Below are 15,273 nucleotides of genomic sequence, written 5' to 3'. Positions count from 1 at the left end.
ATAGATGTCAGAGCCAGAGAAGTCTCCGCCTTGAAAATTGTTTGCAACCGCAGCAGTGCCTATCACTGTAAGGGATTTTAATTTCCAAATGGCTGAACACTTCTGGTCTTCTTACTTACCTGATTTGTGGCTAGTAACTGGGAATAGAGGTGCCATTGCATTTCCTACATACTGCAGCAGCTCCCACCTCTGACAGTGGGGCTGCCGATCTTTTATAAAAATCAATTCAGTGAATGTGAACATCGTTGGCCCTTGAGAAAGTGGCGGGGAGCTGCCTTCTTGAAACATTGCCTTTGATCTCTTGTCGGTACAGCCACAACGTTGTTCGGGAGCGAATTTCAGGATTTTGACCCAGCAATGAAGTTGTGGCAATATCGTTCCAAATCAGGTTGGTGTGTGATTTGAAGAGAAACTTGCAGATAGTGGCATTCCTACCTCTGCTGCCCCTATTCTTCGAGGCATTAGAGGTTGCAAGTTTGGAAGGCGCTGTTGAAGGAGGCTTGCCAAATTACAGCATTGCATCTGTAGCCACTGTGTGCCGATGGTGGCAGGAGTGAATAGCTAAGGTGGTGAATGGGGTGCCAGTCAAGCGGGCTGCTTTGTCATGTATGGTGTCAATCTTATCAAGTGATGTTGAAGTTGTACTCGCCCAGGCAAGTGGAGAGTATTTAATCACACTCCCGACTTGTGCCTTGTAAATGATGAACAGCTTTAAAAAGTCAGGAGATGACGTAATAAAAAGCAAGAGGGTAGCCAGGGAAAGGGTTGGCCCACTGAAGGACAGGGGAGGGAATCTATGTGTGGAGCCAGAGGAAATGGGCGAAGTACTAAATGAATACTTTGCATCAGTATTCACCAAAGAGAAGGAATTGGTAGATGTTGAGTCTGGAGAAGGGTGTGTAGATAGCCTGGGTCACATTGAGATCCAAAAAGACGAGGTGTTGGGCGTCTTAAAAAATATTAAGGTAGATAAGTCCCCAGGGCCTGATGGGATCTACCCCAGAATTCTGAAGGAGGCTAGAGAGGAAATTGCTGAGGCCTTGACAGAAATCTTTGGATCCTCACTGTCTTCAGGTGATGTCCCGGAGGACTGGAGAATAGCCAATGTTGTTCCTCTGTTTAAGAAGGGTAGCAAGGATAATCCAGGGAACTACAGGCCGGTGAGCCTTACTTCAGTGGTAGGGAAATTACTGGAGAGAATTCTTTGAGACATGATCGACTCCCATTTGGAAGCAAATAGACGTATTAGTGAGAGGCAGCATGGTTTTGTGAAGGGGAGGTCGTGTCTCACTAACTTGATAGAGTTTTTCGAGGAGGTCACAAAAATGATTGATGCAGGTAGGGCAGTGGATGTTGTCTATATGGACTTCAGTAAGGCCTTTGACAAGGTCCCTCATTGTAGACTAGTACAAAAGGTGAAGTCACACGGGATCAGGGGTGAGCTGGCAAGGTGGATACAGAACTGGCTAGGTCATAGAAGGCAGAGAGTAGCAATGGAAGGATGCTTTTCTAATTGGAGGGCTGTGACCAGTGGTGTTCCGCAGGGATCAGTGCTGGGACCTTTGCTGTTTGTAGTATATATAAATGATTTGGAGGAAAATGTAACTGGTCTAACTCGTAAGTCTGCAGACTACACAAAGGTTAGTGGAATTGCGGATAGCAATGAGGACTGTCAGAGGATACAGCAGGATTTAGATTGTTTGGAGACTTGGGCAGAGAGATGGCAGATGGAGTTTAATCCGGACAAATGTGAGGTAATGCATTTGGGAAGGTCTAATGCAGGTAGGGAATATACAGTGAATGGTAGAACCCCCAAGAGTATTGAAAGTCAGAGAGATCTAGGTGTACAGGTCCACAGGTCACTGAAAGGGGCAACACAGGTGGAGAAGGTAGTCAAGAAGGCATACGGCATGCTTGTCTTCATTGGCCGGGGCATTGAGTATAAGAATTGGCAAGTCATGTTGCAGCTGTATAGAACCTTAGTTAGGCCACACTTGGAGTATAGTGTTCAATTCTGGTCGCCACACTACCAGAAGGATGTGGAGGCTTTAGAGAGGGTGCAGAAGAGATTTACCAGAATGTTGCCTGGTATGGAGGGCATTAGCTATGAGGAGCGGTTGAATAAACTCGGTTTGTTCTCACTGGAATGACGGAGGTTGAGGGGCGACCTGATAGAGGTCTGCAAAATTATGAGCGGCATAGACAGAGTGGATAGTCAGAGGTTTTCCCCCAGGGAGAGGGGTCAATTACTAGGGGGCATAGGTTTAAGGTGAGAGGGGCAAGGTTTAGAGTAGATGTACGAGGCAGGTTTTTTTACACAGAGGGTGCCTGGAACTCGCTACCGGAGGAGGTGGTGGAAGCAGGGACGATAGTGACATTTAAGGGGCATCTTGACAAATACATGAATAGGATGGGAATAGAGGGATACGGACGCAGGAAGTGTAGAAGATTGTAGTTTAGTCGGGCAGCATGGTCGGCACGGGCTTGGAGGGCCGAAGGGCCTGTTCCTGTGCTGTACATTTCTTTGTTCTTTGAGATACTTAACACAGAGTTTCTAGCTTCTGATCTGTAATTTTGGTACAATATTTATATGGTTGGTCTAGTTAACTTTCTGGTCACTGGTGAACCCCAGGGTGATGTGATAATGCCGTTGAACGCATTTCATTTTGACGGAAGGATCGGGACCCCAAATTAAAATTCAGTCCATTAACTCTCATTCTCTCCCTGCAGATGCTTTTTAAAGACAGTCAAATCTAATGATATAGTTTTATTAAATGCTGCATTGAATTCAGTAAATTATATGCAGATGAATGTTTCATTGCCTTATATTGACCCTACTATTGATTGCATACACAGGGGTGTATTAACAAAGAGAATGAATTACAGTCTGATGTGAAAATGTCAGAATACAAAATTGCCTACTACTAAACCAAATGATGTGCATCTTTGTTATATAAAGATGTTTCTGCGGCAATTTGTAAGAAATGTTTCAAAAAGGTCATAACTCGTTCTTATTCCACTATTATTATGCAGCAGGCCTACTTGGAAACATACGCTCGGCAGCCATCATTCTTCCAAATATCAAGAGTATCTTCTTCTTGGGAAGAATATGCTGGAGTAACGTTTGATTTTACTTTAGCTTTCTGACAGTTCATGTAATATTGATTCTGCGATAAGCTTCATAGTTTGCCTAGTCACAATGCCAGCAATTCTCTCCCCTGAATGAAGTGTTAGAATTCTCACAAGATTAAGGAATTGTTTTCTGATGCAGAGTAATGCTTCTCTCGTGGTGAAGGGTACAAACATGTAACAATATGAAATGAAATGAAAATGGCTTATTGTCACAAGTAGGCTTCAATGAAGTTACTTTGAAAAGCCCCTAGTCGCCACATTCCGGCGCCTGTTCGGGGAGGCTGGTACGGGAATTGAACTGTGCTGCTGGCCTGCCTTGGTCTGCTTTAAAAGCCAGTGATTTAGCCCAGTATGCTAAACCAGCCCCTGATAAAGAACAAATGCTTGGTTTATTTTTGGTTTGACACACTGGCTTGAGTTCCCTTCTTTCAATGGGCTGGTTTAGCTCAGTGGGCTAGACAGCTGGTTTGCAATGCAGAACAAGGCCAGCAGCACGGGTTCAACTCCCATACCAGCTTACCCAAACACGCGGCGGAATGTGGTGACTAGAGGCTTTTCACAGTAACTTCATACTTGTGACAATAAAAAAAAAATTATTATTTAAAATATATCTATATTGTTAGAGATTGTGTGGAATCTCAAGTTATGAAATTGACGAGATTTCAGACTGCCATTCGAAATATGTGTAATTTTAACTGCCCTACAACATTCACAAGATGCGTTTTCCTTTTCATTCTGATGGGAGGGAACAGACACCTTGAAACATTAACTATGGTTAGCAGGAAAGTTTACAGGCAAGTGAAAACACAATGCTAAACATGCAGCTTTTTGTCGCTCCAGCTATGACAATTTGTGACAGTAAGTGCAGGCAGCCTGAAATAAGGAAAGATGTCTCTCAAAGTTGATACGGGTGGGTACTGGATTCACTAAAAAATGGTTATTGTTAATTCATGGGATTACTAATCATTTTTTCATCATGGAAAGGGTCTTGTTTCAAGACAAAGCAATTTTGTTTAGGTTTGAAGAACGACAGGATGTGTGCAATTAAGCCAGATAGATTTCTCTGCAATTTTCTCAACCCCGAGCTACCAACGACGTAGTTGGGGGCATGGGTAGGTGGCGGGGACTAGGTGCTGTGCCTGTCACAATATGTGGCTATTGTAGAGTACATAACGGGTTAATGTAATGTTACTACTCTAGTCACTAGATGGTGCTATAGAGCAGCCATATAAACATCACATGCCTCCTTGACTTCTGGGGGAGAGTGGGAGAGAGCATGAGAGAGCAAGAGAAGTAGAGACAGAGTAGGTGTGAGATAGCTTAACTGATAGCATAATTTTGTACTGTAGATGAGCAGTGTAATTTTTACTTAACTAATTCCTTAGTAATATGTTCAAATCTAATTCAGTGTAGTGGAATACATTAGCTTTGTTTGTTAAACACTGCTTGCTGTTCTTAGTTAACACTACAACCTTCACCATCCTGAAAGAACCAAAACAAAGAACACAACAGTGCCTTGTTCCATGAACAGGCCATTTGGCAAATTACTGAAGAAGTCAGCAGCTCAACCTCTCTCTAACTGGAGTAAATAACAGAGAGTCAATTTTTGATCACAGAATGAGGAACAATCAGATGCATAGTTGATCAAATAAAGTAGTTAACCCAACTTTTATTTTATAGAATCATAGAATTCCCTACAGTGCAGAAGGTCATTCGACCCATCGAGTTTGCACCGACCTTTTGAAAGAGCACCCTACATAGGCCCACTCCCCCACCCTATCTTTGTAACACCACCTAACCATGGACACTAAAGGTCAATTTAGTATGGTCAATCCACCTAACCTCCACATATTTAGACTGTGGGAGGAAACCGGAGCACGTGGAGGAAACCCACGCAGACACGAGGAGAATGTGCAAACTTCACAGTCACCCAAGGTTGGAATTGAACCCGGGTCCTTGGCACTGTGAGGCTGCAGTGCTAACCACTGTGCCACCGTGCCACTGGTGATACTTGCTGATTATTTGAGAATGTCAGATATCAGAAAGTTGAAACAATTACACTTCCTTACTAAAGTGTAATTTTTAAACTTGTGTGAAACACTATCAATAACAAATGATCAGAAAATTGTCAAAATAAAAGCAAACAAAACCTCAACATGTGGGAGCTCTCTTTGCTTGAAAGCAGTCTGCATCCAGACTATATATTGGCTGGGTTTACCAGTCCTCTGCTGGTAGGTTTCAGAGTGGGTGGGGTGGTGGGGGGGAGCTTTGTAAAATCCAAAGTGTGGCCTTCCCACCACTTGACCCTAACCTGTATGAGGTTTTACAAGGGACGGTGGGTGGGCCGCCAGGTCTTAAGTAACCAATTGATCTGACAATCAACGCAACCAGGCTTGGTTGTCAGGCAGACTTCAGAACATGTCACATGACCCACTTAATTTTACTTTAAATTAAAGGCACAGACCTAAAGCACAACAATCTTATAAACCTCCTAATTGTAACAATATTATGAAAAGGATTCGGAGCCACTGAATAATAACAATCGCTTATTGTCACAAGTAGGCTTCAATGAAGTTACTGTGAAAAGCCCCTAGTCGCCACATTCCGGCACCTGTTCGGGTAGGCCGGTACGGGAATTGAACCCACGATGCTGGCATTGTTCTGCATTACAAGCCAGTTGTTTAGCCCACTGTGCTAAACCAGCCCCTAAGGGTGCAGAGAATGTTTAGTCGGATGATATCAAAAACGTATGGGTATAAATATTAGACAATTCGATGATCAAGTGGAGTCTCTTTTGTCCTGAAAAAAGACTTGAGAGGTGACCTAATAGAGATCTTTAAAATTATGAAACATTTTGATAAGAGTGCGTACAAAAAGAATGTTTTCACTTGTGGGGCATAACTGAAGGCCACCGGGATAAGATATTCATCAATAAATCCAATAGCGAATTCAGAAGAAACCTCTTGACACAAAGAGTGGTGAGGATGTGGAATGCGCGAGCATGCAAACTGATTGAAGCAAATGGTATCAATACATTGAAAGGGAAGATAGATAAGCAAATTAAGCAGAAGAATATAGAGGATTGTAATGATGGGGAAAGATGGGAGGAAGTTAAAGTGGACCATTAACAGCAGCATGGACTGGTTTTGTTGAATGGCCTGTTTCTGTATATCAAATGTAATCCCATCCAAATACCTTCATCAGCTAAATTTTGAGAAAACAATACTCAATACAGCACCAAACCGAAAGATTCGTCTTACCTGTTTGACCAGGAGGAGGGGTGCCTGTTGGGCCTCGTGGTAGACATATAAAAACTGTCAAAACTGCGGCTTTATTTCCTGAGCAAGGCTCCACAGCAATAGGTTTGGGGGCTCCCTGTAAAATATGAAACACTATATATAAAACCAAAGCTGTGAAACAAAGATTGCCCAGTAACTATTGACGTACGGTATATTGTTTCTTCTTCATTTTCACAGCATGCCAATTTTTAATACCTTGCTGGCCACAACATCAATCAAAGCTTGCAGCTTAAGTAGAACCACACACAAACTAAACTTAGTTTATTTAATTGCAGCTCAATGCCCAAGTAGATGAAAGACATGTACAAAAAAAGCTTCAGTGAAATTCAAGATTTCAGACAAGTCATGCAAATCTTAAAGCTGAACTGAAAACCAGCTAAAATAAATTTAATAACCGGGAAAAAATGAATGCAAAAACATAATGCAGAGTTCAAAAGATTTTAACGAGATAGTAGTATTTTCAGTCATAACCTTTGCCAGATTATAAGGTGATTTGTTTACGAAATGCTCAGACGCAAAGTGAATCAGAAGATTTGGGTCAGAGATAACAATCATGCTGAGGTATATTTTCAAGTTTAAATGGATTGGCTCATTCATCCATCACTGACATAATGGAATTTGTTTTAAAATCAAAAAATGATGTAGAAGCACTAATTGATGTAAAGTGGCATCCAAAGGAAATTCATTCCAGTGATGATGGCCAATTTGTCTGATTTTGATATAGTGCTACTCTGTTATACCTACATTTCAACTGATCATTTTCTAGTATTAGACAGAAACATAAACGATAGGAGGAGTAGGCCATTCGGCCCAACGAGCCTGCTCTACCATTCAATGTGGTCATGGTTGATCCCCGATCTCAAAGCCATACTCCCGCACTCTCTCCCTACCCTTTGCTCCCTTTAGTGTCCAGAGATCTATCCATTTCCTTCTTAAATACATTCAATGACTTACGTGGTGGAGAAATTCAGTTCTACTACCCTATGAGTGAAGAGATTTCTCCTTGTCTCTGTCCTAAATGGTCTACCTCGTATCCTGAGACCATGACTCTTTGTTCTAGACCCCCCGCCAGCGGAAACAACATCCCTACATCCAGTCTATTGGCCCGCTCAGAATTTTATATATTTCGATGAGATCCCCTCTCATTCTCCTAAGCCCCAGTGAAAGCAGGCCTAGTCGACTCAACCTTTCCTCATACGACAATCCTGGCACCTCGGGGATCAGTCTGGTGAACATTCGCTGTACTCTCTCAATGGCAAGTACATATTGACAGCGGTAAGGAGGCCAAAACTGCACCCAACACTACAGATGTGGTCTCACCAACATAGCTGCAGTAAGACAGGTGCGCTCTTGTGCACAAATTTTCTTGCAATGAAGGCTAGCGTACCATTTACCTTCCTAACTGCTTGTTGCACCTTTATGCTTACTTTCAATGACTGGTGTACAAGGACACCCAGGTCTCTTTTGTACATCAATATTTTCCACTCTATTACCAACTAAATAACATAATATATAAAATAAAAACAGAAAATTCAGTGGGGCTTGGGCAGCATCGGCAGAGAGAGCTAATGTTTTGAGTGCATATGACCTTTCTACAGAACTGAGGAGGGATAGATTTATAATGATTGACAAAGATGTATTGGACATAAGACAAATAGGGTGGGAAAAAAAAAGATGTCACATGTCCACCAACAGCCTGCTGCAGTGCCCCAGTGATGCCTAATGCAAACTGGAAGAACAACACCTCATCTTCCGATTTGGAACGTTAGTCTTCTGGACTCAACATTGAGTTCAACAACTTTAGACTGAATTTTCCCTCCCATCTTGATACCCTTTTTGCTTTTTGATTTCCTTGGTTTGCCCCAATACAACCCCACCCCCACATGGCCATCTGTCCCTTGCATTTTAGTTTTGCTCCCACTGAACACTCACCTTCTGTCTCTTATTAACATATTCTGCTCTTACCTTTATGCCACCAGTAGCACTTCTTCAGTCCTTTATGGCTCCATTCACATTTCCTTTGTCTTATGTCAATGACATTTCTGTCAATCTCTCCTTAACTCTGACCTATTCCCCACCTTTCATTCTGCCTCAGCCAACTATATAATGCATTACATTTTCTATTTTTATTTCAGATTTGCAGTATCCGCACCATTTTGTTTTTATTACCATTTAAATAATACTCTGCCATTCTATTTTGCATACCAATGTGGATAGCTTCACACTTTTCCACATTATATTGCATCTGAAAATGAAAATCGCTTATTGTAACAAGTAGGCTTCAATGAAGTTACTGTGAAAAGCCCCTGGTCGCCACATTCCGGCGCCTGTTCGGGGAGGCTGGTACGGGAATTGAACCATGCTGCTGGCCTGTCTTGGTCTGCTTTAAAAGCCAGCGATTTAGCCCAGTGTGCTAAACCAGCCCCTGACATTCATTTGCTCCCTCAACTTGTCCAAAACACCTTCAAACCTCTTTACTTCCTCCTCGCCACTCACAACTCTGCCTAGGTTTCTGATGTCAGCAAACTTGGCATTATTACTTTTAATTCCCTCATCCAAACCATTCATATATATTGTGAACAGCTGGGGCCCAAGCACTGACCCCTGTAGTACCTTATGAGTCACTACCTTCCACTCTGAACACGACCCCTTTATCCCGACTCTTTGATTCCTGTATGCTAATCAATTTTCAATCCATGACAATCAATTATCCCCAATCCCATGCACTTTAATTTTGCATGATAACCTTTTACATGTGTTTTTATCATATGCTTTCTATAAGCCCAATACATCACATCCACTGCTGCTCCCTTGTCTATTCAAATAGTTATGTCCTCAAAAACACCCATAAGCTTATCAAACATGATTTCCCTTTCATAAATCCAGGTTAACCTTGTCTAATCCCATTGGCATTTTCTAAGTGTCCTATTATCACAGCCTTTATAATAGACTCTAGAATTTTCCCTACTACTGATGTTAGGCGAACCGGTCTGTAACTCCATTTTTGCCCTCCCTCCTTTTTTAAATAGTGGTGTTTTTAAGGGTCCTTCCTGATGATCCCCGTATTTACCCTTTCTTTATTTTTGCCATTATCTTTTTTCATCCATGGATGTTTAATGGACATGTCTTTTTAAGTCAAGCAACAGAGAGAATGAGGCATTCAAGAAGTTGCAACATAGCATATGGTGCTGCTAGCTTTGGACAGCAGAACCCAGACTTTGTGGCTCCTAACAGATGGCCAAAATGCTGTATTCTGCCCGGCAACAGGTGGTGATTGGATCCTACCTGAGTAGGATGATTTCCAGAAACCTACTACTCTCTCTCTGTCTCTGTTTCTCGGGTATTTTTCTGAGTATTATTGGTTAATTCAATTGTGTTGCAATTCCAGGTTAAGAGGGACTGGAATTGTCTTCATTGCAGTGAATAGCCTGTCAAGATTATCTTTGCCATTCCCCTTGTTAGTAACTTGAAATACGTAATGTTAGTGTCTCTCCTAAACCAAAAAATACAAGCTGAACGTAACCATTTCTCATAATGTAGTTGCTTCATACTTTTCCACTCTCCCAATGGTATAAATATCTCATTTTAATGTCCAAACTATATACAATATTTCAGATAGTAATGAAGAAAAATAATGCTGTGCTAAAAATCTGAAACAGAGAACAGCTAATTTATCTAGTGATTTACACCTGAAAGGTCAATTTATCTGTTCTCTCCATGTTCCAGATGGAGTTTAATTGATCCTTTTAGAACAAATTTACAATGCAATCCCATTTGTGTTGGGTTCCTTACCCTCATATTAATTGCTTGATTATTTAAAAAGGAAAATAGCAGTAAAACCTGTACAAATAGACACTCCAAACAATGAACTCTTATTCTAACAGACTGATAACATACATGGCAAAATATACAAGAGACAATGTATGCTCTAAATTCTTTTTCGCAGTGCTTCAATTATTTCTGCAGGTCTCACACACACTTACAGGGACCAACATGTGGGCAATCTATGCAGAAAATATTGGGTTCCTACATGGCCACACAGTTTACAAAGAATATTGTAAGACAGTCTGAAACCAAAGACTCTCAAATTACGAATCACAACGTATCTTCGATGCACAAAGACCTGATTACAATTTAAAACATGGGACATGCATCAGTTAGCATGTGTTTGCAACTGGTTTTGAGATTCGGCTTTTGTGGAATGGGGAGTTCTTTACTCAGCATTCATAGCCACACAGAAATCAACCTCGTTTGGGGGGTGAATAATTATATGGCTCCATCTCAGGAATAATACAGTTTCTCTGCCACTAAGGATGCTGGATGAAGTATTCCCCGTTCTACTGAATTATTTTTAATGTATATCTACTTATCATTTTGAAAAAATAATTAATGCTAGTCATTGAGGTAATTTTCAGGTTTCACTGTGTATTGTCTTGTGTTCGGGGTCTAGATGGGGTTTCTTTAGGGTTTGCATGTTACCCTAAGAATGCTACTATAAATAGTTATTCATAAAAACTGTTTTTATTTACAGATCTATGTTGAACGTCACAGTGGTTAGCACTGCTGCCTCACAGTGCCAGGGACCCGGTTCAATTCCCACCTTGGGTGAGTGTGTGGAGTTTGCACATTCTCCCTGTGTCTGTGTGGGTTTCGTCCAAGTGCTTTGGTATCCTCCCACAGTCCAAAGATGTGGAGGTTAGATTAAGTAGCTATTGGGATAGGGTGGGGAAGTGGACTAGGGTAGAGTGCTCTTTCAAACGGATTGGTGCAGACTAGATAGGCCAAATGGCTTGCTTCTGCACTGTAGGGATTCCATGATTATATATACATCTTAGTACTCTGCACGAGGTTATATTTCTGCTTCCCAGCAGATCATAGTCTCTTTAGTCCTGTGACATAGGAGGATAGTTTCCTCAGTACCAGGTCCCTTTACTCTACACTTTGTAGTCGTATTATGGCACCAAACCAGTGAGAAAGTAACAGAAAATGTTTTGATATTTGGAAACTATGACAATACTACATTAATTATTATACAAAATAGAATGACAATGTTGATAAACTAAGACCAATGGCGCAAGAAACCAATGGAAAAGGATTAGAAAGATGAATTGTTTATTGTTTAAAAAATTTGGGAACTAAAAAGGCCACACCATAGGTGATATGGAGTCACCAGGCAGAGAATTTTGCCCAATAGCTGTATGTCTCAGAATGTGGATGTGTACATGGATGCAGATATGCACATGTGGGCACGTGGATGCAGATTTTTAATGCTCTTACATGGGTTACAGGGGCATCGCTGGCAAAGCCTGCATTTGTTACCTTTTTCTAATTGCCCTTGAGGTGGTGATGAGACACCTTCTGCAACCACTGCAGTCCAAGTACACCATAGTGCTGTTATGATTTTGTTCCCTATGTGTTATTGTGGGTGCATGAATATGGCTGTGGATCTGTGTATAAATGTGAGTGTAGGTGAGTTTGTATACGTGTGGAAAAGTGGATACATGGGTGTGTATGAGTGTGTGGGGATACGGAAGTGCGTGCATGTGTGGATTGGTTGTGCGTATGCATAAGAATGTTGGGTATGGGCATATCATAGAATCCCTACACCGGAGAAGGAGGCCATTCGACCATTGAATCTACACCAACACTTCGAACGAACACTCTGTCTAGGCCCACTCCCCCGCCCTATCCCCATGACCCCACCTAACTTGCACACCTTTGGACACAAAGGGGCAATTTAGCATGGCTAATCAACCTAACCTGCACATCTTTGGACTGTGAGAGGAAACCGGAGCACCCGGAGGAAACCCACCGGTGGAACTTGCAAACTCCACCGAGACAGTCACCCAAGGACAAAATCGAACCCTGGCACTGTCAGGCAGCAATGCCACCAAGTCGGCCTACGGATAGGGATGGGTGTTTGAGCGCGAGTCTGGGGATAGGTGTGTGAATGGGTATGCCTGTCTGTGTGGGTTGGTGTGTATGTGGGGTTGGGTGTGTATGTATGTGGAGCTGGATGTGTTAAGTTTGTGTGAATGGGCATGTGTGGAGGAATGGGAGTGTGTGCATGTAGGTGGGATGGGTGTGTGTTGGGGGGGGGGGGTGAGGGTGTGAATGTCTATCTGTGGGGGTGTATTTGTATGTGTGTGTGTGGTGGGGACAGTTTGATTTGTGTCCATGGGGGTTGTGTGTGTGTTAACATCTATGTCTGCGGTGGTGGTGTGTGCGACTCAAAGCTCATATTAAGAAACAATAAAACTGCAGTTGTGATATATGTCTGAAATACTGTGTCCCTGAACAACGTCAACTCGTATCAGGGGTTTAGTGTAGTATGTGTCGGCTATAGCTAATTCTCTGCACCTCCAGGTGAGTTCCATTTTTAGCTATTTTTAAAAGCAGACCTAGTGGACACTATGTTCTCCTTAATTAGAGGAATTGCTATAGCTGAACATTTTCACAATGGAAAATGTCTTGTTATGTTTAAGAGCTGAATCCTGCAGCTAGCTGGGGAGATTACAATCCACCACCATGTTTAAAGATGCTGAGAAAACCACACGTCCGGCTGAGCAGATTTCTGCCTGTTAAGTGAAAACTACTGTGAAGGGCTTCCAGCAGCTCTGTGTCTTTATGACAGAATCAGAGAGCGAGAATAAGGTAGCATCTCAAAAATGACAGAAACTAAGTGATCAAAAAAAGAGGAGATTTAAATATCTGCCGCTCAGACAATATGCAGGGGTGGGCTGCTTCCCCAGAAAAGATGCAAGATTCATTGGGATCATCACAGAAGGGAGCTTCTGATAGTACAGCACTGTGCAACCAGTACAGCACTGTGCAACCATTCAAGAGAACACTGAGAAATTCTTCCAGTTTCCCATATGGTCAGTCCAGACCTGATGCATATTTAAAATAAAGCAACGCTATAGGAATTAGAGGTATCCTGGACTTCAGAAGAATAAGCCATGGGCATGGAAGTCAAGTCATTTCATAGCATAGTAATGTTCAAAATGTGCAAGTAGGTGAGATTCCAAGGCGGGATTCTCCGCGAACCGGCGGGGCGGGCCACTCCGGCGCCGAGGAGTGCCGTGAACCACTCCAGCGTTGGGCCGCCCCAAAGGTGCGGAATCCTCCGCACCTTCAGGGGCTAGGCCAGCGGCGGATTGTTTGGCGCCGCGACAGCCTACGCCGCACGGCGCGGGTTGGCGCCTGCGTGGGAGTGCCAGCGTGTGCTGGCGTCATCCCAGCGCCTGCGCAGGGGGGTTCTTCTCTGCAACGGCCACGGCAGAGGTTGACAGCGGCTGTTGCGGAGAGAATGAGTGCCCCCACGGCACAAGCCCGCCCGCGGATCGGTGGGCCCCGATTGCGGACCAGGCCACCGTGGGGCACCCCCCGGGGCCAGAGCCCCCCGCCCCCCCACCGAGGATTCTGCAGGACGCCCGTGGAGCCAGGTCCCGCCGGTAAGGACCTGTTGTGATTTATGCCGGCGGGACCAGCCAAAAACGGGCTGCCACTCGGCAGAGAGAAAGCCAGTTTGAAAAAACAGTGTTGGTGTGTGTCTGTGGGTTTCCAGAGAGTTGCATGAAGAAAGCAAGGTGCCGGAGCTGAAGTCACCCAAGCTAATATATCTCTGCCATTTTACAGAAAATATATATCCTTTAACCTGATGTGATACTGTTTAAAGGTGTTAAGTTTCTTGGAAGTTTGAAGGAACATTTTAAGGAAGTATTTACTGTTGCAATATTTTCTGAGTTATCTTTGAAGCAAGGGGTGTTAAGAGATCCAATTTTTATTTAAGATGTTAAGTTGAGTTCATGGAATAAAGAGTGTTTTGTGTTTAAAAACCCACGTGTCCATAATTGTAATATCACATCTGGGAAACAAGCCGCGTGCTCGGAAACGCAAAAAATCCATTAAAGGGAGAGTTTGGTTGAACTCCATGATAAATTTTGGGGTTCTGAAAGGCCTCGCCCATAACAATTGGGGGCTCGAGTGGGATAAAAGTCTATCTATTGGATTGGCTTTTGTGAACTTAAAGACAGTGAAGGTTTGTTGCTTTTCCGGTGTGGTATTTTAGTTTAAGTGGGGAGAGTGTTGTGAACATTGGTTCTTTCAGAGGCTCAGAAGTTTTTGGGGTGGAGAATGTCACACGTAGTACTTTACGGACAGAAACAAAAAGCAGACTGTTAGATTTGGCAAGAACATTGTAGTTAACATTACCTGACAAAATGCGAAAAGGTGAGGTAATTATGGCGGTGGTTAAGCATTTAAAGTGGCCTGAGATAGAGTTTGCCTCATTGGAAATGGCAAAAATTCAGTTGCAAATTAAACAAATGGAACATGAGAATGAATTAAAGTGGTTGGCATACGAGAGTGAGAGAGAGGAAAAAGAAAGAGAAAGAGAGAGAGAGAGGAAAAAGAAAAGGAGAGCGAAGAAGGGAGAAAAGAAAGAATAGCCCTAGCAGAACAAAAAGAAAAAGAAAGGGAGATACAGATCAGGGAAAAAGATAAAGAGAGGGAGTTTGAACTTCAGAAAATGGTCATGAAACATGACAATCAGTTAAAATTGGCAGACATAAAGGGAAACGTACAGTTGGATGATAGTGATGAGGATAGTGAGAAAGAGCGTCATAGTCGAAGGCTTGGTGGGAATCTATTTAAATATGTCCAAGTATTGCCAAGGTTTGACGAGAAGGAAGTGGAAGCCCTTTTCATTTCATTTGAGAAGGTAGTTAAACTAATGAAATGGCCACAGGACATGTGGGTGTTACTGTTTCAAACAAAGCTGGTAGGTAGAGCTAGTGAAGTGTTTGCATCACTACCGGAGGAGGTATCTGGAACGTATGAG

The 15,273-nt window shown here is 42.7% G+C and overlaps 1 protein-coding gene across 1 annotated transcript in view; it reads right to left on the bottom strand.

Annotated features, from left to right (window-relative positions):
• The window catches only part of atrnl1b (attractin-like 1b), a 1,392,850-nt gene that overhangs the window by 65,381 nt on the left and 1,312,196 nt on the right, over window positions 1-15,273 (bottom strand). The window contains exon 28 of the mRNA XM_072479459.1: window positions 6,393-6,507. Coding sequence (XP_072335560.1) covers window positions 6,393-6,507 — 115 coding nt within the window. The remainder of the gene's footprint in view (window positions 1-6,392; window positions 6,508-15,273) is intronic.

This window comes from Scyliorhinus torazame, chromosome 16, assembly GCF_047496885.1.
Source record: "Scyliorhinus torazame isolate Kashiwa2021f chromosome 16, sScyTor2.1, whole genome shotgun sequence".
In the NCBI taxonomy this organism is placed as follows: domain Eukaryota; kingdom Metazoa; phylum Chordata; class Chondrichthyes; order Carcharhiniformes; family Scyliorhinidae; genus Scyliorhinus; species Scyliorhinus torazame.
This window is presented reverse-complemented; position numbering and strand designations above follow the sequence as displayed.